Source organism: Balaenoptera acutorostrata, chromosome 15 (genome assembly GCF_949987535.1).
Source record: "Balaenoptera acutorostrata chromosome 15, mBalAcu1.1, whole genome shotgun sequence".
Classification (NCBI taxonomy): domain Eukaryota; kingdom Metazoa; phylum Chordata; class Mammalia; order Artiodactyla; family Balaenopteridae; genus Balaenoptera; species Balaenoptera acutorostrata.
The window spans coordinates 86074613-86101469 of record NC_080078.1 but is presented as its reverse complement, the minus strand read 5'-3'; the positions used below and the strand labels follow the sequence as shown (position 1 = coordinate 86101469).

Sequence of the window (26857 nt, the reverse complement as noted above, 5' to 3'; positions counted from 1 at the left end):
TTACTCAAGAATGTATGCTTTCAGCCTGATTTTCTAAGTGGGATTTTTCTTAATAATGAAAAAAACTCTACTGGGTGGACTCTGCCATAACTGAAGGACTTTCAACTTGGCTTCAGCTTTCCTCAAGATTTCCACCTCAAAAGAAAGAGTACTTCTGCGACTGCAATTCCGTAGCAATGCGACTCAATGAGTGTGTTTTGAGCAAAAGCCTCTATGTGGTTTCTATGGATGCTGGCAGAAAATAAAAGGGGACAGTCATGAGTTTTTTCAGCCGAAGTAGGAAATAAAATACCAAGGGTTGACTCTGCCCTGAGATGAAGAGGCTTGACTCGGAAGTGCATGTGACAAAGGGGAAAAGAGTAATAGCAGGAAGAGATGGACCCAATTCTTTCAGAATCCTATGAAGTCACTCTTTTGTCCTCCCACCAGCTTTAGAATTTCTACCTTTTATGATGGGAAACTTGAATTCAGGACATTTTTTTTTTTTCAACTTCAGAAACTCTCCTAGACTCAGGGCCACACCCTTTACCTCCCCCTACATTTAGTCAGTCTGCTTAAAACACACTGGAAATGTAAAAGCTCAGTTACACAACCAAAAGCTTTCCTGGAAATTACAGGTAGGACTCCCAACGCAACATTAAGGAAAAAGAGAGGCTAAAAAAGAAAGAATACCGTCCCAGAAATAAATGTTAACCCTATCAAACTCATTAAGAAATTTGATTTCTAGATTTTTTTTTTTGTTTGTTAAGAACAGCGATTGACATATTAGGACCGTTGAGAAAGTCAACGCTTTGAGGCATTTAAGAAATCTTTACATCTTTCCTTGAAGATTTCTACTCCATCACCCATAAAGGGAATCTGTTTTGGAAGTCAAAAGCACTTTAGGAAGGAAGACCCAGATCTGACAGAAAGAGTATAAATAATGCCACGCATCCAGAAAATTCCACCTGGGGAAGGAGTAGGGAATGGAGTGGAAGATGAGACTTGAGGTAGATACACAATACTGCACAAATGATATGCAGAGGCGAAGGAGGTTGTGGGAAAAAGAGAATTTAAAATATGCAAATTTTGGGACTTCCCTGGTGGTCCAGTGGTTAAGAATCTGCCTTCCAATGCAGGGGATGCTGGTTCAATCCCTGGTCTGGGAACTAAGATCCCACATGCCGCGCGCGGGGGCTACTAAGCCCACATGCCACAACTGGAGAGAAGCCCGCCTGCCACAACTAAGACCCGACGCAGCCAAAAATAAATAAATACTAAAAAAAAATAAAAAAATAAAAAAATGCAAATCTTGCTCCAGGGAGAGAAGACAGTCTTTACAAACTCCTGCTTTCGAGCAGTTTCTGGAATCCTCGCTGGGGGTGGTCCCGGGCAGGGTCGGGCTGGGGACACCACTGCACCTGACCACACAGCTGGCCCCTGGTTATTTTCTTGAATCAAAGACAGCTGGGTTGATAAGACGACCCCCCCCCCGCGACCCCCGCCAACCCACTCCGAAATTTTCTCCTCATAGAAGTCCCAGGGTCTGTTTAAAATGCCTGGAGAGATCAGCTCTGTGCTTTGTGACCACCTAGAGGGGTGGGATAGGGAGGGTGGGAGGGAGGAAGATGCAAGAGGGAAGAGATATGGGAACATATGTATATGTATAACTGGTTCACTTTGTTATAAAGCAGAAACTAACACACCATTGTAAAGCAATTATACTCCAATAAAGATGTTAAAAAATAAATAAATAATAAAAAAATTTAAAAAAAAATAAAAGAATAAAATAAAATGCCTGGAGAAAGAAAGGATGACTCAGTCACATATGTAAAACTAAGGTCCAATAAAAGGAGGTTAAAGAAGCGGAAAAAAAAAAAACAACAACAACCCGGAAACGTCAGCAGTTGTCATTGAAAATTTATTCAGGAAATCTTGACTTCTGTTTAAAAATATGTTATTACTAAATTCAAATCAGAAAAAGAATACACGGCTTAAATTATCATGGAGTAAACTAACATAATGGTTTTGAAATAAAGTAGTTTACACCGTTTCTGTGAAAGCTGAGAGAAAAATAATGAGAAAATAGTATGAACATCTATCAAAGAATGAGGGCTAGAAGCACCGAAGAGGGGGTTCTGGTAGGCTTTCTCAGTCAGACCTCTCATGAAAATCTAAAAAGAAGAAAAGTCAGTGTGGGGAGAGCATTAGAAAGATGGGAAATGGGCTTGAACCCCAGAGGATGCTGGTACCCAGAGAGACAGGATGACGGCAGCCTGCCAGGGAGGGAAGTCATAAAGATGCTCACAGAAGCTTTCTGCCCCTTCAAGGAGTTTTCAACTTCTCTATGCAAAAGCAACCTTCAACACTTCCATCTTGAGAAATAATTAGTCTATCTTATCTCAAATATTTCTCTTGGACAGAGGAAAACAAGCCTGCCCATTTCCCTTGCAGAATACCCTCCAATCCTGTATATCCACCGTGAGCGTCTGCCAAGCATACTTCATTATTATGAAAGTTCTCTCAGGGAAAGAAATCCCTACCGAGCCTCTAATAAATACAAGGGGGGAGGGCAAGAGGAGATGAAATAGCAAGAGAGAGATGATAAAATTTAAAATAGGTTTTAGTGTAGAACTGTACCCTGCCTAGAAGGTCACCCCTGATTACAGCTTCTGAGTGTGTTTTCTGAACCAGAATGGGGCAGCTTTGATGCTGTCTCCGGCACATATTTCAAAGAGAAGAGAAAATTAACCCCTTTCTTTCCAGGGTTTGGCTTGGCAAAGAAAGAAAGTGAAGGTGGCCTTTCATCACTGGTGGAGTGACAGGACTTGGAGGGTGCACGCCTCCCTCACCGACCTCACTTGGGGTCTGGGTGTCTGGCTGAGCGGCCTCAGGCCACAGAAGGAAATGCCTTATCCAAGGGAAGCAACCTGAAAAGCAAAGACGGGCAGAGGGAGACACAAAGGGAAGTGGAGAGAGAGAGAGAGAGATCAAAATAGACCCATTGCAGGTGAAATTGGGGGGTCCGGGTGCCCAGGTGACCGGACCAGCCTCCCACCCCTCTTAAGAGGCAACCGGTTAAGAGCTGGAACAACTGACAGCCCAGGAGTCAACCCAGCTGCGAGAAGAGCCCCACGCCACGCAGACGGGGAAGAGATGGCAGAGCACCCCCAGACTCAGATAATGCAGACGTGAAATCAGACACGAAAGAACATCCAGGTCCATTTTCAAGCACATGGAGTCCCGCCAGGATGGTCTGGGCCGGAAAGGGTGGTCTGAGGGCCTTAGGGAAATGCGGCCGGAGGAAACGTGGATGCCCAGTTAAATTTGAATGTCAGGTCAACAATGAATCATTTTTAGCATAATGTGTCTTATTGCCATGTTTGGGGGCATACTTATGCTAACATATATATGCGTATATACTATATACACATATATGCGCGCGTGTGTGTATATATATGTACGTATTGACTGTTCGCGTGAAATTCGGCTTTCACTGGGTGCCTGCATTTGCACCTGCTAACCCTGGCCCCCGGCGTGAGGTGTGGGGCAGGGGAGCTGGCTGGGGGCTGGCTGGGCTCAGAAGCGTCTGCCCGGGCAGCCACCGCCTCCAAGCAGGCTCCAGGCATTGCACGCCGCCGTCAACCCAGGGACGGATTGACTCAGGACGAGCCATCATTATCAATAAAGTCGCCTCTGTGAGGAGGCTCCTCGCAAAGGTTTTGAGTGGGGACACTTGGCCCCAACAGCCCTTGGTGACGAAATGACTTATGGGGGTTCCAAAAACCCTGGGGAGACGAGCCCACCAGCAAAAGACAAAGCAAGCTCACCAGCAAAAGACAAAAGACAAGCCCACCAGCAAAAGACAAAAGACAAGCCTACCAGCAAAAGACGAAGAGAGGAGCGGCATTCTGTGGCCCTTCTACTATGGTTAAGAAATGTTTAACGCCACCACGAAGCAACGACATTCAGAAATTACCAGTCTCTACAATCTCAGCGCTGTTTCTCCCATCCCCGTGGATCCAAGGACCCCAGGCTATCTACGATCGTCCCCTAACCCAGCCCCACCAGGAGAGGCCACCAAGGAGAGCTTACTGGTACGAAGGGTTTTTCTGGGTGAGGAAGCTTGGCGAGTCTCTGATAAACACAAGAGGGGAAGGACGGGGCGGTGGAAATGGCACGGTGGAGATAGTCACATTCAACAGAGGCGCCACGTGGATACGCTTCCTGGAGGTCGGAGCCCAACGGCCGCATTCCAATAACTGCAGGTCTGGACACATTTTCTAGAGGAGAGTTTCGTTAGGCTCATAACTTCTCCCGCTACAGTTGTTTTGTTTTGGTTTGGGGTTGCACCGCACGGCTTGTGGGATCTTAGTTCCCCGACCAGGGATCGAACCCGGGACCCCAGCAGTGGAAACACGGAGTCCTAACCCCTGGACCGCCAGGGAAGCCCCCTCCCACTAGAATGTTTAAGCGGGGGCAGGGGAGAGAAAAAGAGTAAAACTCCTTTGCTTCCCCATTTAAGCTAGGAGGCGAAAAGAGTGCAGACTTTGGCTTTTATAGTGAAACTTGTCAATGGTGTGTACTTCACAGAAGGGCAAGGGTTGACTTTGTCATTCACCTGAGGGCAAAGGGCTTGTAAGAAAATGGTACCATCCGAAGGAGAGGACTCAGCCCACAACACAGGGTTCCCTCAAGGGACAAACCAAGCCACCCAGGAAGACACTGTGTGTTCATCTCCGCCTCTTCACCTGGCAGAGGGGAGAGAAGAAAACAAGTGGACGAAGGGCAGGTCTGGTCCAAGTGGCCAGTCAGCCAGCGGGGCAAACACACACACTTCCTTTTGTGTCCGATGGAAGCAGGAAAGATCCAGGCATGTCATGACAGTACCTTGAGTTTGGAGGGCTCTCAGACAGGCCCAGATGGAGGAATGAATTTAAAAGGACTTCAGACGGACCCAGGAGGCCACAACACATAGACAGAAGGGAAAGCACTGACGGACGGTCAGGCTGTGAAAAATCAGAATCCCACATACTTCCTGTCAGTTCAAGACATTTTTAACCTCACTATGCAAAATCAGCCTTCGAAAAGTCTATTTTAAAAAAAATTATTAGTCTGTTTAGCTCAGAAACATTTCTCCCCCGTAGATGAGGACTCAAGGCGATCCACTTTTTCCCACTGAAATCGCCCTCACCTGCTACCTTGCCCTCGCTGGCAGAGAATCGGATGTGTGCTCCATTATCACGAAGGTCCTCCGAGGGGAAGGAGGCTATGCCCACCTGCTCATAAATTCAGGGAGAGGAGATGGGAATCAATGAAAGGGTACAGGGTAAATAATAAAATTCGAAATAGGTTTCAGTGTGGAAATGTACCCGATGGTTCTTTCTTTTTTTTTATATAGGTAACATCTCTCCTCTGATGATAGGTTCTGGGTCTATTTTCTCAGCGAGGATTCTCATGCACTTCCTATCAAATATTTTCAAGGAAAATAAAAGTAATTTACTTTTCCAATAATGTTTTGGTTCAGGTAGAGACAACGGTGAACTTGGTCACCAGTAGCGGCTCTGGGTTATCTTTGTTCTAGAAATAATAATTACCTCCTGCATCACAGGAGACGATATTGGGCGAGTGGGGAGAGTCTTCAGGGCAGAGTTTGCAACCGAAGGAAGCCAGTAGTAGAACAGGGACGCAGAGGCAGTCCTGGACACTGCCGGTGGAGAGAAGCAGAATTCCTGTGGGTAAAATGTCTAATGGTGGGAGGAGGTGTGGGATCACTTGACAATGGAGAAACCTGAGAGACCTCAGCCAGGTGATCAAGGTCAACATCAGCAATGATAAGCCATGGTGATGGTTTGTCCTTGATAGGACGTTATGAGAAGGGCACTGCACCTCTGGGATCTTTCTCCCCACACCCATCCCCCTAGTCTAACCTCAAGAAAACCATTAGACAAACCCCAGTGGAGGGACATTCTCCACAACAACTGAGCGGGACTCCTCCCAACCAACCGTCAAGGGCATCAAAAACAAGAAAAGCTGGAGACGCTGTCAGAGACAAGAGGCACCTAAAAACCTCCTGGAAGTCCACACTTTCTCCCTTACTCTTTAGATCTTGGGCACATGATGCATCTCTTCTTCTGAGATGTATCATGAGAACATTTTTCCTTCACTGATGGGTCTTGAAGTAAATATATATATATATATATATATATATATATATATATATATATATTTTTTTTTTTTTTTCAGTTCTCCCATTTCAAACCACTTTCTCTGATACTACCCAGGGTATTGGGCTGTCAGGACAAGCTACCTAATTTGCAGGGCCGAGTGAACATGAAAATGTGGGGTCTTTGTTCAAAAGGATTAAGAATTTCAACTCATACAATAACCAAGATATGGAAGCATCAATAGGTGAATGGATAAAGTGCCCATCGATAGACAAAAGGATAAAGATGTGGTGTATACATGCAATGGAATATTACTCAGCCATAAAAAAGAATGAAATCTTGCCATTTGCAACAATATGGATGGACCTAGAGGGTGTTGTGCTTAGTGAAATAAGTCAGACAGATAAAGACAAATACTGTATGATTTCACTTATATGTGGAATCTGAAAACGAAAACAAACAAACAAACATAACCAAACAGAAACAGAGTCATAGGTACAGAGAACAGATAGGGGTGAGGAGAGGAAGAAATAGGTGAGGGAGATTAAGAGGTTCAAACTTCCAGCTACAAAATAAATGAGTCACTGTAGGAAATGTACAGTGTAGAGAATACAGTCAATAATTACGTGATACCTTTGTATGGTGACAGATGGTAACTAAACTTATCATGGAGAACATTTTGAAATGTATAGAAATATCGAATCGCTATGTTATATAACAGGAACTAACATAGTGTTGTGGGTCAATTATACTTCAAAAATAAGCTCATAGAAAAAGAGGTTAGATTTGCGGTTACCAGAGGCGGGGGCAGGGGAGGGGGAATTGGATGAAGGTGGTCAAAAGGTACAGACTTCCAGTTATAAGATAAAAAAGTGCTAGGGATGTAACATACAACAGGATAAATATAATGAGCACTGCTCTATGTTATATATGGAAGCTGCTAAGAGAGTGAATCCTAAGACCTCCCATCACAAGAGAAAAAATTTTTTAAATTTCTTAAATTTTGTATCTGTATGAGAGGGGGGATGTTCGCTAAACTTATCATGATAATCATTTCATGATGTATGTAGGTCAGATCAGATGCTGTATATCTTAAACTGATACAGTGCTGTATGTCAGTTGTATCTCAATAAAACTGGAAGGAAAGAAAGAATTTCAAGTCATCCCAGCCGACCAAGCTTGGGGCCTTCTGAGTTTGGCCCTGTGTGCTGCACGGGGCACAGGCACACCAGGATTTCCGTCAGAAGGTGCTTATTTCTTCTGATGAAACCAATCTTAACATCAGCCATGACAAGAAACAACAGAACAATTCTTCAAGGACAGAACGAGCTGAAGAATGGAGCTCTGAGGCGAGGCTGTGTCTGAAGATGAGGAGCACACCTCTGTGCTCTGTTGCTCCCCAAAGGACCCCGAGACCCCCAGAGCCTGGCCGACCTTTCTTCTCAAGGAGGAGCCCAAAGCCCATGGTGGCAAAAGCTGCTTGCGGCCAGAGGCAGGGAAAGCAGTGAGAATGAGAGGCTCATCTGGGTTGCTTTCTCTTTCATTCTTTTTCAGAGGATGGGGAGGGGGCGGAGATTGTCAGACACAGACACAGACACACGGATTAACACACACACACACACACACACACACACACACACACACACACACACACGGATTAACTCATCAACGCTGGACACATGGTGAAGGTAGTTGTCGGTTTTGATCCTCAGCACAATTAGAAAGGCCTTGAGAGAATCCTTCAAGGTCTCTCCCCAATTCCTGCCATGTGTTTGGGATAAAGCAGACGTGGGCTTTAGGTCTGATAAAGAAAACTTTCATCTGACCACAGCCCCCGTGTTTATGGAGGTTGAGGAACTTTGGATGGGGAAGAGGCATGGGTGCTTCTTCCTCTGAAGTTATCGTTTTGAAACCCTTGGCTTTGGTAGAATGTAAGTTCTTGGTTATTTCCTGATGAGACTGGGGTCTCCTGTTTGTTTGCTTTGGAGTTTTGTGTTTCGCCGTCCTATGGTCTAGGGTGGAAACAGACGCAGCTGAGCTTCCCTTGATTCTGGTGAGGCCACCTGTGCCCTTGCTATGCAAGTTTTCCCCCCACCGCACCCAGAGGGGCTCAAAGGCAGATGTTGGGGGGAGACCATTGGCCAAAACGGCGGCCTTGTGAGGCGCAAAGCCAGTCATTTCGGGGGGTGGTTACTGAGCCAGCCAGGAGTTGTAAAGAAATGCTCACCTCCATGCACAGATCACTCCCCTCTGTGCCTCGCTGTCCTCATCTGTGCAATGGGAGGAAACTAGCGCTTCCTGCCGGGGTGCTTGAAAGAGTTATATGGGTTCATACCATAAGCACCACTCTCAGGACCTGGGATAAATGCTCCTGGGATAACGGCGGGGCTGTTATTCTTGCTGGCATGGCCTCTGTCATCATCGCTGTGTGTTGTTGTCTTAGTCATTAATTTGTGGTTTGTGGCCCGTCTCCTTCCACCTGGAACGTCAGCCCCATGAGTGAGGGGACATGGCCTGTCTTTATGGTCCCCGTTTTTCCAGCCCCTAAAGGTCTATGAGTGAACAGCACATATTAGGTGTTCGATAAACACCTGTGAAATGAGCTTAGGGAGTGAAACTAAATCGGTCTGACTCCAAAATTTGGGCCAGATGCTGCTTTTTCCCTTGATTTCCCAAAATGGCAAATATGACCCCTGAACAGAGATTTTTTTTTCCCCCTTTGATGTGACGGTAGGTGCACAACCTCCAGGGGAGGTTCGTCAAGGGTTAATAAGTGTCCAGCATCTCAGCAACTCGGGTAGGGGCCCCAGGGCAGAGGCGGACCCCAGGGAGCATTCCCAGTTGGTCAGGCTTTACAGAAAAGCTCCTTTTCTGATGAATTCACAGCAGTTCTTCCTTCCCACCCCCACGAGTGAAATCAATAATGATTTGACTCTGCTCCACTATTCCCACTGATTATAATCATATTTAAAAACCCTGATCATTTTTTTAAACTCCATTTAATGTCAATTTGCATTCATCAAGGATTTTTTTTTTCTTTAAAGGGGTAGTTCTCTTCAAAGGCTCAGTTTGAATTTTGAAGGTAACAGGCTCTATGTCTGAAGGTAATCTGAAGAAGAAGATTAAAGGTGACCACAATTTTCAGCCCTGTTGTCCCCGTGAAGGGAAGCAGAGCCTCAAAATTTACAAGCCAGCTCATGTTTCCGTGCTCCATGCAGCTTCCATCCTCTCCATTTCACTGAAATTAATTTTCTTTTAGGGGATATATAGGTATAACCATGAGTTCTCCCTGACTGATCAGTCGGGCGTACTGGGAAGAAACAGTAGCATATGTACGAATAATGGGACCCCCTCAGGCAGCTATGACAGTCTCACACCTTGTTCTGTGTAAATAATAGCAAGGTGTTTTTACTACTGTTATTACCGTAGCTCACCATATAATTTGAGATTCCTTCAGTGGGCGATGGAGGAAAAGCAGAAAGGACTGAACGGAAGTGACAAGATGAAACCAGCCACCATCAGGTGCAGGACCTGGAATGGTGGGGACAAAGGAGGCAACCTGGTTCCTTGTTTGACAATTGGTGGGGGTGGGGGGAGCATGCCAAAGGGGTTAAAAGCAGAAGCACGTGAAAGAACTTAAGGAAGAAATGCACATCTCTGAGCTTGTCGACGTGAACAAGGGTGTTTAGTAACAAGATTCTTGAAGTGGTATCACTTGCTTTCTGCAGATAAACAACCAAAAACATGTTTTTCTCTAACTAGAATTTCAAAGTTCTGTCTGTAATTTTTTTTTAACTCGTGATGGGGAGTAGGAAAAGGAATAAGATGTTACTACTGCCCAGAGAGACTCATGATCAAGGCACAGAGGGGAAATCTTAGCATGTACATAGTACCTGGAAAATGCCATTACTGGCATGAATATTAACTGAATTTAAAGTTTGGACTTTCACCCCGTCTATATCTCTAGCCCTAGTGGCAGAGCACGGGAGTTGCCTCCCTATTCTCTAATTCTTTTTCTTAGTAATGAGAACCCACTTTCTGGATGGGGTGTGTTGCCACTCTGCTAAAAACTACATTTCCCAGTTTTTCTTGCAGCCAAGTATGACCAGGTAACTAGGTTTGGGCCAAAGAGATGTGAGAGGGTGTGATATACACAATTTCCAAGGCATGCCCTTAAAGGGAGGGCTGGTCCCCTCTCATTCCTCTTTTCTCCTTTCTATTAGCTGGAGTGCAGATGTGATGGCAGGAGCTGAAGCAGCCACCCTAGACCACAAAGCAGGAAACTTATGGTGAGGAGAGCAGAGCAACAAGACAGGAGGAAACTGGGTTCCTACCACACCATCGAACCACCATCCTAAATTGTTCTACTTACACCCAATTGTTATTTGTGAGAGAAATAAAATTTTACAAGTATCTTTTAAAATTCACTGTTATTTTCAGTCTTCACTAGAGAAGCCAAAGCTTTATCATACTAAATACCACAGTGATGAGAAATATTTTGCAGTAAGAGTCTAATAAACTTTAGACTATTACCTAAACTTTGCTTATGCCCATACAACCTTGATGAATTTGGCTTGTCTGCTGAAGCCTTCACCATTCTGTCATATCTACAAATTATCTGGACCAGGGATCAGCAAACTACAGCCTGAAGACCAAATCTGGCCCTCCACCTATTTTTATAAATAAAGTTTTATTGGAACACAGCCATGCCCATTCGTTTACATATTGTCAGTGGCAGTTTTCTCCCTACAATGTCAGAGTTGAGTCGTCGCAATAGAGACTGTATGGTTGGCAAAGTAAAAAATTTACTATCTGGCCTTTTACAGAGAGAGACTACTAATTACATAAAAATGTTTAACTCCCTTTTTTCACTTAAATAAGATTATTTTTTTTAATTAATTAATTAATTTTTCGCTGCATTGGGTCTTCCTTGCTGCGTGTGGGCTTTCTCTAGTTTGCGGTGAGCGGGGGCTACTCTTCGTTGCAGTGTGCAGGCTTCTCATTGCAGTGGCTTCTCTTGTTGTGGAGCACGGGCTCTAGGTATACGGGTTTCAGTAGTTGTGGTGCATGGGCTCAGTAGTTGTGGCACACGGGCTTAGTTGCTCAACATTATTTTTTAAGTAAACTTTCTAAGACTGCTTCAGATGGAAACGCTAGTATCACTTGCTGAGGCTGACATTGGGAGTCACCTGCTCCCTATGACTCTCCCCTTCTTTCTCATCAATAGAACCCAAAAGATGTTTAGTGCTCCTCTAGAACACTCTTTCCCGGACTCCCTACAGCCAGGCGTGGCCTTGTGACCCAGTGCTAGACAATGAGATGTAAGTAGGGATTGTTGGAAACCCTCCAGACAGCTTTTTTTTTTTTTTTTTGCATATTCTTAACCCTTAAGTTGTTCCTTCTATATTTACCTGCCTTTGGGGGAATTAAATTATATTATATTATCATGTAGTAGATACAGATGGTATTTAGCAATCTTTTTTTTTTCAGTTATACCTATGTATATTCTTTTTCAGTTTCTTTTCTGTTATAGGTTATTATAAGATATTGAGTGTAGTTCCCTGTGCTATACAGTAGGTCCTTGTTGTTTATCTGTTCTATTTATAGTAGTGTGTATCTGTTAATCCCAACCTCCTGATTAATCTCTCCCACCCACCCACCCCCCACAATCCCCTTTGGTAACTGTAAGTTTATTTTCTGTGTCTGTGAATCTGTTTCTGTTTTGTAAATAAGTTCATTTGTATCGTTTTTTTAGAGTCCACATATAAGTGATATCATACGGTATTTGTCTTTCTCAGTCTGACCTACTTCACTTAATATGATAATCTTTAGGTCCATCCATGTCACTGCAAATGGCACTATTTTGTTCTTTTTTATGGCTGAGTAATATTCCATTGCATATATGTACCACATCTTCTTTATCCATTCATCTGCTGATGGACACTTAGGTTGCTTCCATGTCTCGGCTATTGTAAATAGTGCTGCTATGAACACTGGGGTGCAGGTATCTTTTCAAATTAGAGTTTTCTTGGGATATATGCCCAGGAGTGGGATTTCAGGATCACATGGCAACTCTAGACAGCTTTTTAAAGGCACACCCCCTTTGGATCTTAGGCCTTTTCCCTGCCTGAAATGCAATCGTGACGTCTGGAGGGGCTGCGGTGATGGTCCTGTGCACAGGATGAAGGCACAGGGTGGGGAGGGCAGGGCAGGAAAATGGAGGGACCCTTCACTGCTGGGCTCCCTGCCCAGCTGCTCTAGCCCAGAGCACGTATCCCTAGCCTACCCATTACGTGAAAAGATGAACCACCTTTTTTTAAGGGCTGGTAAATGTGTTCTAAATTGCAACCACATGCACTAAATAGAAGGCAGGGTTGACTGATTACAAGAACAAAAAAACAAACAAAAACAGCTTCCATTCTTCACCACTCCCTGTATCCACACCCTTTGCAATGTGATTTTTAAAGTCCCCCATCAGGAGGTGGAGTCAATTTCCCCCCCTTGAATCTGGGCTGGTCTGTGACTCTCCTTGCCCAGTAGAATGCATCAGGGTGATGTCATGCCAATTCCATACCTAGGTCTCAAGAGGTCTGTGAGAATCTGCCCTCTCTCTGAAACCTTGGGAGGTTGGAAGACATATGCTTCATGCAACCCCACTCTCCCTGCTGACAGTCAACCAACGTCCAGGATGCGAGTGGAAGACCATCCTAGACCAGCCAGTCTCAGCCGTTTCCCCGCTGACCCCACAGATGCATGACCAAACCCAGCAAGACTGCCAAACCTGAATGCCCTGCTAACCCGAAGACTCACGGGCAAGAATAAAGATTCATGAACCACTGAGTTTGGGGGTGTTTTGTTACATGGCAGTAGCTAACTTATATCACAGGTCAACCTATGTTTGACATAAGTTAGCTACTGCTATACAGTAAATATATGTATCATTACCTTTGATACAAGATATATGTATATATTTATCATGACTAATATGTATATTTTGGATGATTAAAATTCTTTCAGAATATTTGTTTATAAACCATAGACGTAAATGTACTTCATTTGGGGCTTCCACTGATAATTAGTGAGACTGGGAATGAGAAGCATAGCATTTCATAATCTGGGTCTGGAGGCAGATTGCCTAGATTTTCAGCACTTGTTTCTCGTGTAACCTCCTCATTTCCTGGCTTTAAAATGAGTATAGGGGAATTCCCTGGCGGTCCAGTGGTTAAGACTCCACGCTTCCACTGCAGGGGGGGGCACGGGTTTGATCCCTGGCCAGGGAACTAAGATCCTGCATGCCGCACGGCACAGCCAAAAAAAAAAAAAAGAGAGTATAATTTTAGCACTTGTATTTCCGTCAAGAAGTTCACAGGGGATGATGAAAGGGCTCAGAAGAGTGACTCGCCCATGGTGTCCACCCATCGATATTTGATAAGATTATTCCTCTTGTGAATCTTATTAGATAATATAAGACATTGCAAACAAATTATAATATGGCTGAGCAATGAACAGAACTGAAGTGTGAGAATAAAGATGTTTATAATAAAGGAATTTGAAATGAATGATGTTTTAAAATAATGCATGGGCTTCAAAAACAAACTTACCAAAGGGGAAATGTTGGGTGTGTGGGGGCTAAGTCAGGAGTTTGGGATTAACGTACACACAGTACTGTACATAAACTAGGTAACCAACAAGGACCTACTGTAGAGCACAGGGAGCTCTACTCAGTACTCTGTAATAACTTATAGGGAAACGAATCCAAAAAAAGAATGGATATATGTATGCGTATAACTGAATTACTTAGCTGTACACTTGAAACTAACACGACATTGTAAATCAACTATACTCTAGTATAAAATAAAATTTAAATTAAAAAAATAAATGCGTAATGCTACAGCAGAAAACAATAAAATAAAATAATGCATGGGGAAACATAGCTACTCCCAAATATCCCCATATGATTGGATCATCATTTAGATATTAGGTCTTTTTCTACCTCTGTTTGTACTAAGACAGCAAAGAAAGCATCCCTTCTCCATGTCCTCCCAAATTTCACTTTGCTTTCAAGATGTCACGTCTGAGTCAAGCAAGACCAGCTGGTCCCATTTCAGTTCCTTTGATGATCACTCAGAGGATATGATATGTCCAAGTGTAAGAGAGGTCCCCCCCCCTCAATTTATCCCTCAGAAAAGGAGTTGCTTTATTAATCAAATCCCTACAAAGTCTCCGATTTTTCAGGGAGCTCTCTCCGTGACTTCACTGTAAATGACAAAATACTATTTAGGAAGACACATTAGCCTGAAACAATGCCAGTCTGTGCTGGTTTGGGTCCTACATAGATACCGTCTGAAAAAATTGGTTTCAAAAAGTGATGGGAGGGGGGGACCCTGCATATACATTTAGTCATTTTTCCTGGGTGCTTGGGACACAATTATAAGCTTTGGGTGTTATCGTAAACAAGTCCCTTGTAGGCTGCTTTAAAAAGCGAAACAGGATGTGTTTATTTGGTGGAAATTGGGAACAGGCACCTACCTGAGAAATGAAAGCGGCTGTCCTTATATTATGTAAATGGGTGCTCATGGCCGTGGATAAATTTCTATGATGGCATTGCACTCGGATTCTAAAAGTGCTAAATCTCAAAGAGCTGGGATGAAAGTGAAGATGCCGTGCTCAGAAATCTCTATTAGGTGACTCAAACCAGGGGCTCTAGCGATGACAAAAGCCATCTCAAAGATGCATGCTACAAGTGCAGCTAGAATGGCTTCGTGAAATGTGAGTAGAAGACACGATGTCGCTACACCGATATTTTATGTAATGTGTGATTTAAAGGGCTATGTGCAACCAGTTGAATACATTAAATACTGTAAGTAGAAGTTTGCCTACTTCATCTCCGTCTTGATGTTGTATTTCAGGTTGGTCCAGAAACTCCTTCGGATCTTTGTGTTGAGAAAACAGGGGACAGCCTTATACTGGGGAGTAAGTGGTGAATAGCTGTGATTCTCGATTCATAAATAACCGGTATCTCGGGCTCTTGTGTAACTGACTTATTGAGGGGGCCCACCTGAGAGAAACTTGAGATGAGTGAGAGAAGCCTGACGAAGTTAGATAACAAGGATTTCTGGAGATGCCCACAGGGAGCTCTGGAGTGTGAATTGTATCACAAAACTCATCCCACCCGGAGGCCAAAGGGCTGAGTGGTCCTATCCCTCCATCAATCAGTCAGGGGCTGTGGACCAACCCCAGGGTCTGTGTGTATGTTGGGGGCAAAGTAATTCCCATCAGCCAAGGGCCAATCCTTTGGAGAAGGGTACAGATAAGAGAGGGCAGCAGTCAGGACATGGAGATGGGTGGGCGCCTGGCCTGAAAAGGGATCCGGGCAGGGCACCAGTGGTACTGACGACAACTGTCACCTTGTAGCCCACGGCACGTAGAGTGCAGCTGCCCTGCTGATTGTTCTCCTCTACCTAGGACGCAAGAGTGGGTTGTTCTCTGATTTCAGCAGCCTTTCCTCTACCTTCCGGGAGCATCTCTTCTCAATATGAGTTGGCTGGTTTATAATCAATCACCACCCCTCCCATCCCCAGGAGTGGGCATATTCCACTCATCTGGACAAACAGAAGGTTCAGGGCTAGGCACGCGACCCAAACCTCGCTAAGTCAGAGTCAATGCTGGACTTCAATTAGAACGCTCCCTACCGCAATTGCTAAGCGGGTAGGATGTACGCTGGGGCCTCTGGGGACCACCACGTGCCTGGGAATGAAAGCCACCCAGAAGAAGGCTAACTCAGATAGGAAGAGGGATAAACCTCTAACCCTAACTCTGGTGATACTGTTTGAGTCCCTGGGCTTTTTGTTTCATGAGGAATCATGTGCTTAAATCTTTCTGAGTTGGATTTCGGTCCCATGCTGCCAAGAATTATAACCCATGACAAACTGTTCTCCTGACTCTTAACAGACGTTGCTTACTTTCCTTCTGTCCCAGAGAAGGAGGTGGGTGTGTGCCACCCGAGGATCCCCAGCCCCTTCCTCACCATGTTGAATGTGGGATTAAGGATTTACCTAATGTCACCTAGTGACAGACTTAAAATTTGAGCCCTGATTGTCTGCTCCCAGCCCCTGGAAAACCATCCAGTGTGGGCACACACCATGAGTCCGGTGAAAGGAGCCAGTCTCTTCTATTAAAAGCCCCTTCCAAAGGACAGTGATTAATCTAGTTTCCCATTCTTCTAAGCAAAATAATAGAGAAATCATCTTCTCCCTTATCTAACTACACAGATGACGGCTTCGTGACTCCTCAAATTTATTGAGTGGCAAAACTGGAAGCAAAGAAATATGTTCTCTGTCCTCAGAAGCACTGAAAGCCTCAAGCTGTCAGAACCAACGCAGGTCTTACTAAATGAGCTGCAGATAATCCGAGGAGAGATGGGGGAAGGTAAACAAAAGCAAACACAATCAAAAAGAACCTCTTCCTCTTCAAGGAAACTTCCAGACTAAACCAGGCTAAGTGGATTTTCTTAGCTTTGATGCAGCATGACTTAAAAGTCACTAAAAATGTTCCCCATTTCTTAATTTAAAAAACAATATGTATGCATTGAATCTATAATGAAATGTTACTTAAATTAATCCAAATTAATTGGAATTAAACACAATAGAACATAGAATTTAAAAGGTAAAGCAGATAGAGATTAACAAGTGAAAAATGAAGAGCTTTATCCCCCTCCACTTAGCAACATGCAGTATTTTGCTCTGCAGAATGAAAAGGGAAAGAAGAAAAAAAAACGAAACCAAAAAAACCCCGTACAGACCCAGGAAGCAGTTTTAAAAGGAAAAGAATTGCTTTCATACTAAAACATACAAAACCAATTTCTTTTGAACCACTAATGTGTGGATTTTTAAAAATCAATAACATATTCTATTTACTCCATCTGAACAAAGATAAATGGGAATTCGTGCCTCTGGCTCTCTCGGTACTCTCTAATGCTTTTTGGAATCACTGTGCCGTGTAATTTCTGTTGTTGTTTTCTCTCTGACACTTGGAGAAGCTTTAAACTCGCAACATTTTTGGAGACAATGGGAGCTCAGTGAAATGGGCTTGATTTGCCCGTCAAGGAACAATGTCACAGCACACTAGATGTTCAGTAAGTGGCCTCTGAGTGCATGGAGGGCGGAGTGAAGGAAGCCACCTCGCCCAGGGCTGGGCCATGTGCAAAAGAGCAGCCAGAGCGATCAAAGCAGTAAGAGTAGATGGGCAGTGAGTCACGTGCTCAGGCATCAGGGCAGAAGGACATGCCAATCAGGAGGGGACACGGCAGAGGCGAGCCCCCCCCCCCCATGCTCTCCTCTCCTGGTGCAGGAACTTATGAGAAGCCAGACTGGCAGAGGATGTCACCAAACCAAAGACAGAAGCCAAGATGTGCCTTGAAACACCAAGGCTGAACGGCACCTGGGCTGGTGAAGAACGCACAGCTGCCAGGAGGGGCAAGCGGGGTCTCCAGGGACAAGGAGGGGAAGTCTCCCCTCCCCACTCCTCCGTGGTGGCCCCCATGCCAGCACAGTTCCATCATGGCTTCCTGGTGGGCATGGACTCAAAGTGGGTCTCCTCCCACGTTCTCGGGGGAGGTGTGGGCGGAGAGGAAAAGGGGTCATTTCCCCAAAATCCATTCACCCCAAAAGAACTGTGACCCCACTGGCTTCAGCATTTGGCTCAAGTGTCCCGGATGTGCGGGTAGTAGGTGACAGGGAAGGGTGGCAGACAGCTCCCTCCTCCCTCCTCCCTCCCCTCCCACGCCTCCCGGCAGCCTGCCAAGTAAAGGTCTCAAAGTACCTGACTCTACTGGGGCTCAGACCCCTGTGTGTGTATGTGTTTGTTTTTTAATGTGAATTCATTCCCATCATGTACAAATCGGGAGATTTAACTTAATGGAAAAGGCTGAGTCTCTGGCTCTTCTCTAGAGATAGATTAATAATCAGGAGCTGGCATGCTCGCTGTAAAATATGTTGCTAAGCCCTATTTTAAATGATATATATAAGTGATATGTCAACAGCCCAACAAAACGGATACTGGTATTTATCGTCTCCACGGCACAGATGGGGAAACTGAGGTGCCGGGCAGCTGAGACGCCTCGGGAGGACGCAGGACCGCAGCTCCCCTCCGGGCCCGCCCTCTTGATGCTGCCCCACTGGTGCCCCTGCTAGGCGGGCTGCCGCAGGCTCTCTCCTTTCCCGCATCCCTGGTTTAGAACATTTGCTTTTTAATATTTTTAACGTGTGCGTCTTAAAAACATGGCCAGTTCTGAAGGAGAACCGGTGTGTTTCCAAGTTGGGGAGGAAAGAAACATCTCACAGACTCGGCACGGAAAGATCGAAAAGTCCTGTTTGGTGTGCAAAGAGCCGGGAGCCTGCGTTTGCAGCAGAATCCTGGATCCTGCATCACATCCCTTGGGACAGGGAGCCCCGAAAAGGTCCGGGAGCCCCGAAAAGGTCCGGCAGCCCACACTCCCGCCCCGTTGAGTCCTTTATTTTACCCCCATCTTATCACCCTTCTCTTTTCTTCCTCTTTCCCTCCCTCCTTTCTCGGCTAGGGCTTCTGCCTCTTCTCTTAGTTTTTTATTTTTGCACATCTGGGTGGCATTTACATGAGAGCAATGAAACGACCGAAAAAAAGCCAGGGTCGCCTGTGTGCTGAGACAGTGGCAAGAGTCACTTCTTCAGCGGGGGTCCAACCTCTTTCAAACAGCACTGGGGCTCTTGGATCAAAACTGTCCTCTCGCATCCTTGGGCTGTAGTCACCTGAATTCCAAAGAATAGAAAATAAATTCGTGACAAGGGGTCCCCTGCTATTCAGAGCAGGTCTCCCCGAGAGCACAGCTTCCCCTGCACTTGAATCGAGGTCCGGTCCAGGCCGCATGCACAACTGGGCGAGATCAGGGCCGCCCCCCCCGCAGAGAGGGACCCCAAAGCTGGGGTTTCAGCCGGGCTCGCGGGCGGGAGGGAGCCGCGCTGCCTGCTCCTCGCAGGCCGGCGCTAGGGGGCGCCCTTGAAGCTTGGAAGACGATTTCCCATCAAATAAAAAGTCGTGCTTTTTTTTTTTTTTCCTGGGTAATAAATTCCCAGGGCTTCTTTTTTAACCCCCACCAGAGGTTAGAATAGTTTCATTAAAGAAGTTTTGGTAAATTCATGGGCAACTTTTGAGGTTATATGAGGTTGTTGTCAAAAAAAAAAAAAAAGAAAGAAAGAGAAAAACAGCTTCTCTGCTCATGCAAGACTCAACATCACGGGGTGTGAGGGCGCACAGGAGGGGGTCTTCGGGCTTCTGTGTTTTTCCAGAAGGGTCCACTCAGAGATTGGGGTTCTCTAGGGTCCCTGATGCCAATCAGTGGGGGGCAGGGCCCCCCCGGGAGCTGAGCCCGAGCTCATCCTGCACCGGCTCCGATGCCGCAGAGCTGCCCGCGGCCCCGCTGCCCATCAAAGGCTGCCTTTGCCGCCTTCTCGATTTTTCCATCGCTCCCACCCGCAGTCCCGGGCGAGTGCTGGTCACGGCTTTTGCACTCATTTCTTCCTGGCAGGTAGTCAGGAACAAAGCCAAAAAGTTCCAGCCCCTGAGTAGGGGTTAAAAAGAATAAGAACTTTATCGGATTGATAAGAAAAGAGACAAGAGGGGGCAGAAGAGAAACAGCGCGGTTAAGGGAGGGGGCGTCGCACATTAACTATGATTCAGAGACTCAAATGCACTGAGTTCATTTTTCAAGCTGCCTTTAGCGAAGGGAAAAAAATCAGGAAATTATAGAAAATTGAGAAACAAACATCTCCGAGAGTGCTTTGCACCCGGGGGTGCTTAATGAACACTTAATAATTTCAAACGCGAGTACTTAGAAAAATGGCTTTTGTCCATTCCCGGCATGCCAGGTGCCTCGTAGCAAAAAGGGAGAGCTGAAAATGACTGAAAATGATCACTAATGTCTGTGTGGAGGGGGGCACGAAAATTACTTTTTCGTGTCTCTGGAAGTTAGAGAAGTAAACAAGCCAAAATTTAAAGAGTTTTAGCAAAGGAAAAACCTTGGAATGGAACTTTCATTCTTTTCCTTCGTGTCTGAACTTGGGCAAGACTTCTAATTAGGATGGAGAATGGCCACGACATCCCCCTCCTGACCCCATGGGGCCACATTGAAAATTAGATGAAGAAAAACATTTGGAGGAAACTCTCCAAATGCTCAAGCAGGAAGCGATGCTTGTTGGACCAGATTCCTCAGTGCGCCCTGCCAGCATCCAACGTTGGGGTGAAGGCCACCGTGAATGCATTTATTCAGAGGAAGACAGCGTCCCTAAGAAGAGCTCATCGTTGCCAGGGAGGTGTGAGATGGGATGGGGCAGGAGCAGAGGATTATTCAAATCCCTTTGTCTCCTCTACCTTTGGGGCCAGTCTCACCCCAGCAGGGAGAGCACCATCTGTATCCAAGTGCATAAATTCACGTGCCCCCAAGTATCGGCTCAATACCACATAGCTCCCTATCTGAAATTCACAGTTCCTTGATTCATCGCTTTGACTTGCAGATGTCTTTCCCAGACCTGGGTGGAAATATAGCCCATGGTCCCCCACTGTCAGCCAGGATAACCAGCACACCTACAAAGTCCTTTATAGGTGACACAGTAGCTTTCCAACTCACCATCTCATGTAGCTTGGGTGTCTCAACAGTCCTCTGGACAGATGAGTGGGATATTTCTAGACTGCCCTCATAGGCTTTTCAAGGGCCAGGTTAGTGAGTCAGCATAGGTGAATGTCTCTGACACCTGTGGACTCAGAAATGGCCCCATTTTACAGATGAGGATCTGAGGGAAAGAGAAGGGATGACCTTGGCCGAGGAAGTGGTAAGAGAAGTCAGGACTCAAATGAATTCTTCTGGCTCCAAAAACAAAGTTTCTTCCCCTGCACTACTCTTGGCCTAAGGGAGGCTGAGAGAGAGGGAGAGGGAAGAAGTATTTGGCTTTTCAAGGTCTACTGTAGGAGGAAGCTGGGTGACGTGAAGTATCTGGCCTGAGAAGGTCCCTGTCAAAATACAAACAATAAAAACAGAACTGTGTTCTCAAATTCTAGCTAGAGGTTGAAACCCAACCTTTGTCTGTTCAAAGGGAGATTAGTAAAGACTTTTAGTTAGGCAGGTGTTAAAGACGTATTAGCATCAAAACAAGACTTCCTTTGTGATGTAAGCAAGAGGCTTAACAGGGAATTGAGAACGACCTTCTCATTATGACTCCATGTAGTTGGTCTATATAACAGTATTTCCCCTCTAGGCTCACTATTGGTGACACCATTCTGCCTCACCTTACCACTAATCCCTTAGTTAGAATTAACCCTAAAGGCCACCTGTCTCCAAAACCAAAGCAGCCTTGCCCCCCCTGAAGATCAGGTCACAAGTGGAGGTGGAAAGACCCAACAAGGTGAGCCCGGAACCCTTCATGATTTTGTCCCCCATCTGTAGGTCTGTTGAAATCATCACTTCTCATCTTGCCTCATCCTCTGATTCCATTTGTCTACCAGCCTTCGACATAGAAAATTCTAGAACAAGACTCCTTTTGTGGGTTCTGCTGAGAAGGGGCTCTCCCAACTCATAGGTGAGGACAGTTTCCAGAAAGTCCTTCCAAAGCAGAGCAGTCTCCATTTCAGGTTTGGGATTGAAGGTATGTGCCTCTTTTGTTTTTAACATTTTTTAACATAATACACATTTATCTTTCCAATATCCAGATTTCAACCTCTTTAAATGACTCTACGGCCCTGGCCTCCCCCTTCCCCAGTGGAACCGGCCATGAGTGCACTGGCCACTTTTGCCCTCCCACCTTCTGTTGGCACAGAAATCAGAATTCAGATCGTGTCGCCCCGTTTCTTTAGGAATCTGTTAGCGATTGCCAAGGGAAACACCTAGCATTTTAGGTAAATAAGTAAATAGTAGTTAAGTGCTGTGCACCTCCATTTGCAGCAGTTTAGTGTGGATGGCAAAAATCCTTTATGATCCAAGGAGGAGAAAAGGAATGATAAAGAGTGACAGGCTGCGGGTCTCCGTAGGGGGCCGCGCTCCTCCTGCGGTGGGTGCCCCGATGGAGGGGCCTTGGGGATGGGCGTCGGAAGCACGGCCCCCTCCTGTTTTGTTCCTGTTTATGCTAGCCCACTCTCCCTTCCCCGCTCCAGCCGGTCTTGTCAGGATCCCTCATTTGGAAGCTTAATCATATCAGCAAGCTTACCGCATTGCATGTGTAATGACTTGTTTACCAGTCTGTGCCGGCTCCCTCTGCCAGACTGGGCTCTCCCTAAGGACAGGGCAGTGTCGTGTTCTCGTCTGCCTCTCTTCCTGCTCCCACACACTGCCTGGCACAGAGAGGGCCCCGCTAATTGCATAGGAACTCTCATCTATTTCACAAAGGTGTCTCGGTCCACCAACTGGTCCCCAAGCTTCTTGAGGAGAGGACTCATGGCATCTTGTGCTTCTCCCCTCTCAAGGGGCATGACTGCTCACACACAGATGCTGAATTCCATTAAACCATGAGTAAGAGGCGGTTTGGACATCTGGGCCCCAACTCTTTTGGGAAACTGTCTCTCCTCTACTCTTAAGGGCTATAGCGGAGGTGGCCCCAACCCGTCCCTCCATACAAGGACAGGGGCATGACCCAGACCTGGCCACTCAAATCCGCAGTGACTGGTTCAGGAGAGACACCTACCCCCAACCAGGCCATCCGGATTCCGTTTGGGGACTTGGGTTACGGAAAGGAGTCAAGCATGTTCGGGCAGGGCAGGTACTAGAGGAGCCAGTGATGCTGACCCAGAAGAGCGGCCAAGAGATGCAGAGAAACTGAGTCCGGGTGACATCATTGGTACCTCTGGATCCAGCCATGCCTGAAGTCCCCTTCTCTGTTCCATGAGATGATGAATGTTTCTGTCTAGGTCAATTTAAATTGAGTCTCTTTTCCCCACACCCCAAAGAGTCCTTTCTGATACAGGCATGCAGAGTTGAAATTTCCACCTCTGGTATAGCAACTTTTCAGAGCAAGATAAGCAAGGTGTCTGTTTGGGGATAATCACAGCTTGCGAAGAGAAACATTGCTATCATATTGGCAGCCACGGCTCCACAAGCCTTCTCATTTTATTCCGGGAGCCTGGACTGTGGCCCCAAATCCCACACTAAACCAGAAGGGGCTGAGAACTTCATTGCTCTGGCTTCTGTTTATAATGAGGAATGAAGACAACGCTCAGCCTTTGACTAAAGTCTCACATATTACTGTTTGCTCTGTCGAGCTCCCGGGCGGCCTGAGCTTTCTGGGAGGTAGCTGAGTAACACTCAGGGCTGGGCAGCCTGCAAATCAATTAATCTCTTCTGCAAATTGCTCACCGGGTCTAATGAATTGGCTCGGCACAGAGGAAGTCCTGCGTGGCCTTGTGTCCTTTGCAGTGACGGACCTCTCTCGGAGCAGACCAAGACTTCGTGCCTCGGCCGAGGAACAAATCTATTAATATTTGGAGAGAACATCAAATTGTACCCAGTGGACTTGAAGTTTGGTCAAGAGAAACTCACTTCTCTGTGATTTAAAAACAAAATAGTCTACTCATCCCTCCATGTTTTTTTCCACTGGATAATGCCGGCCTTCCTCATGGTCTGTCTGGGCAATGGACCCCCCAGTGGGATGCAAGGCATGGGTGGAAAGGCCCTCCTGGCCATGGGCATTCGAGGTAGCATCTTTTACCAACCTTGCAGATTTTTTTAAGTTTGATAAGATCAATGAAAGAAGTACTCTAACATGCTATTTATGGGAATGTGAAATAGAAAGCAACTTGGAAATATCTATTAAAAATGTGCAATGTAACAAAACTACAATGTGATATCACCTCACACCGGTCACAATGGCCATCATCAAAAAGTCTACAAATAATAAATGCGGGAGAGCATGTGGAGAAAAGGGAACCCTCCTACACTGTTGGTGGGAATGTAAATTGGTGTAGTCACTATGGAAAACACTAGGTAGGTTCCTCATAAAACTAGAAATAGAGAGCTGCCATATGATCCTGCAATCCCACTCCTGGGCATATATCTGGAGAAAACTCTAATTTGAAGAGATACATGCACCCCGATGTTCACTGCAGCACTATTTACGATTGCCAAGACATGGAAGCAACCTAAATGCCCTTTGACAGATGAATGGATAAAGAAGATGTGGTGTATATTACAATGGAATATTACTCAGCCCTAAAAAAAAGAATGAAATAATGCCATTGGCAGCAACATGGATGGACCTAGAGATTATCATATTAAGTGAAGTAAGATTAAGACAAATATCATATGACATCATTTATATGTGGAATCTAAAAAAAATGATACAGATGAACTTATTTACAAAACAGAAACAGACTCACAGACATAGAAAACAAACTTATGGTTACCAGAGGGGAAAGAGGGTGGGGGAGGGATAAATTAGGAGTTTGGGATTAACATATACATACTACTACATATAAAATAGATCATCAACAAGGACCTACTGTATAGCACAGGGAACTCTACTCGATACTCTGTAATAACCTATATGGGAAAAGAATCTGAAAAAGAATAGATGTATGTACATGTATAACTGAATCACTTTGCTGTACACCAGAAACTAACACAACATTGTAAATCAACTATACTCCAATATAAAATAAAATTTTTTTAAATGTGCAACATAAGAAAGACCCAGTGATTCTTCCTCTTGGGTCTTCCCTAGAGAAACCCCCTGATTGGGTCAGGGAGTCATGGACAGTGGTCCAAAGAGCACGATGCCATAGTGAAGTACTGGCAATGATGAACTGTCCATTACTGGGAGAATGACTACCTAAAATTACAGTAGCCCCACCCCGAGAGACTCTGTCCCTACCTACACTGTTGAGATAGGTCTATATGTACTAACAGTGTGGGAAGACCACAAAATGTTGTTGAGTTAACCAAAAGCAAGTTGCACAATGAGATGGGCAGTATGGTACCACTCATGTTAAACACAGACATACACACACATACGCACACGTGCACGGAAATAACAATCTGGCAGATGCCCTCTTAATTCCAAACTGTAGTTTTATCTGAGAGGGGCGTTGCGAATGGGGGTGGTGGTCAAAGTGAACATGAGCCTTATTACCATATTTTAATGTGTTAAAAGAAGCATGATTCATGATTACACGCATAACTAAAAACTAATAATTAACTTTTCTATTCCTCTAGGTGGAGCATCCCTTTTTTCCAAGTTCTTTTTCAATGCAAACCTGCCCAACCTGTTTCAGGAACTTTCTCCTCAGTCTCCTAGGTATCCACTCTACCTACCGCAAGCCTCTCTCCACCCTGCACCTACATTGGATGGTCTTCCCTCTGCCCTCCTCTCCTGCACCCAAATCCATCAATGGCTCCCCACTGTTCTCAGGAGAAGGATGAACCCACACCAAGGTCTCAGATGTGCCTGGTCCCTCCCGCCTCCTCTCTCTGCACCCTGGGCATTTCCCACCATCCCTCCTTCAGCCACAGAAGGCTCTGGGTCAGCATCTCAGACTCTTACAAATGCAGAGTTTGAACCTGCCTAGGAGACCTCTGACACCCCCAAGCTCCCACCTCCATGAGGCAGAAAAGGTTCGGTCTTCAAGCAGGGTCTTTGCAGAATGTTGGTCCACGGCCTCTACAGCCAACTCTGTTGAATGTAGAGTTTAAATTTATACAGGTGAAGGCCTTACAAGAGTTGAGGAAATCCCAGATAAGACAGTAGAAGCCAGGGGGATCTTATTGACAGAGAGAAGCGGATATGACAGCACAAGAAAGTCCCAGGGAGGGGCTCAGACCCCCAGTGGGCGGTGAGTCACAAGCTTAGTGTTAAATAAAATGGAATCACACAGTGAGAAAGCTATTCTCCCTACATCCCTCTGATTAGGGAAAGAAGAACGTCTCAGCTGGGTGCTAATATATCTCTATCACCTGCCTAACGCTTCCAAATCTCTTTTTAAGCAAAGGGAGTGTACCTAGGGCTCTTGGTCTTCTGCCCACAATAGTCTAGCTAGAATTTATTTACCAAGAAAATATTGTTCATAGCATTTTCTTTCTGTAAAGTTCTCTTAATGGCATGTGATATTGGCTTTCCATTTTTGGTGTCAATAAACAGTTTCTTTTGAAAATAAACGTATTTATGGTTTTTGTCAGTGAGCTTAAATGGATCACATAAGCGACTAATTGCACAGGTGACATGCAGATGTGACATTTCTGACTGTAGGAAACACCATGGACCCCCAGATTCATCATCTGGGTGGCCCTGGGCAAGTCACTGGTTGCCTCTCTGAGTCTCAGTTTCTCCCTCTGCAAAATGAGAATGAGTCACTCATCGCAAGTCTGTTGGGGGGATTAGATGTGGGTGCAGCTCCTAAGCTGAAAGTGCCCTCTGAGTTTAGTTATTGGGAGATTTTTCTAAAATCTCACTTTTAAATGTGGCCCCGAATCACACGGTGTTTACTGCCAGAAGCCACGCCAGCTGCAGGAAATTGCAAACCCAGAAACTCGGTGGAGTTCTTATCGTTCAATAAAGCATCTCCCTCAATCAATATGACTTCAGATGCGTCATCTGGGCACAGGGCCACGCTGGGCTCCTCTTCAGTGTTCCAATTTTAGTCCGTGTACTGGCAGAAGCAGCACAGCTTCCAGTGTGCCCGGCAAAAGCCCGAATGATTAACCT

The 26857-nt window shown here is 45.5% G+C and overlaps 1 protein-coding gene across 1 annotated transcript in view; it reads right to left on the bottom strand.

The window, feature by feature from the left end:
• ZNF831 (zinc finger protein 831) overlaps window positions 1-26857 on the bottom strand; it is a 79256-nt gene that overhangs the window by 14983 nt on the left and 37416 nt on the right. Inside the window, exon 4 of the mRNA XM_057529797.1 lies at window positions 9663-9677. Within this exon, the coding sequence (XP_057385780.1) occupies window positions 9663-9677 (15 nt within the window). The remainder of the gene's footprint in view (window positions 1-9662; window positions 9678-26857) is intronic.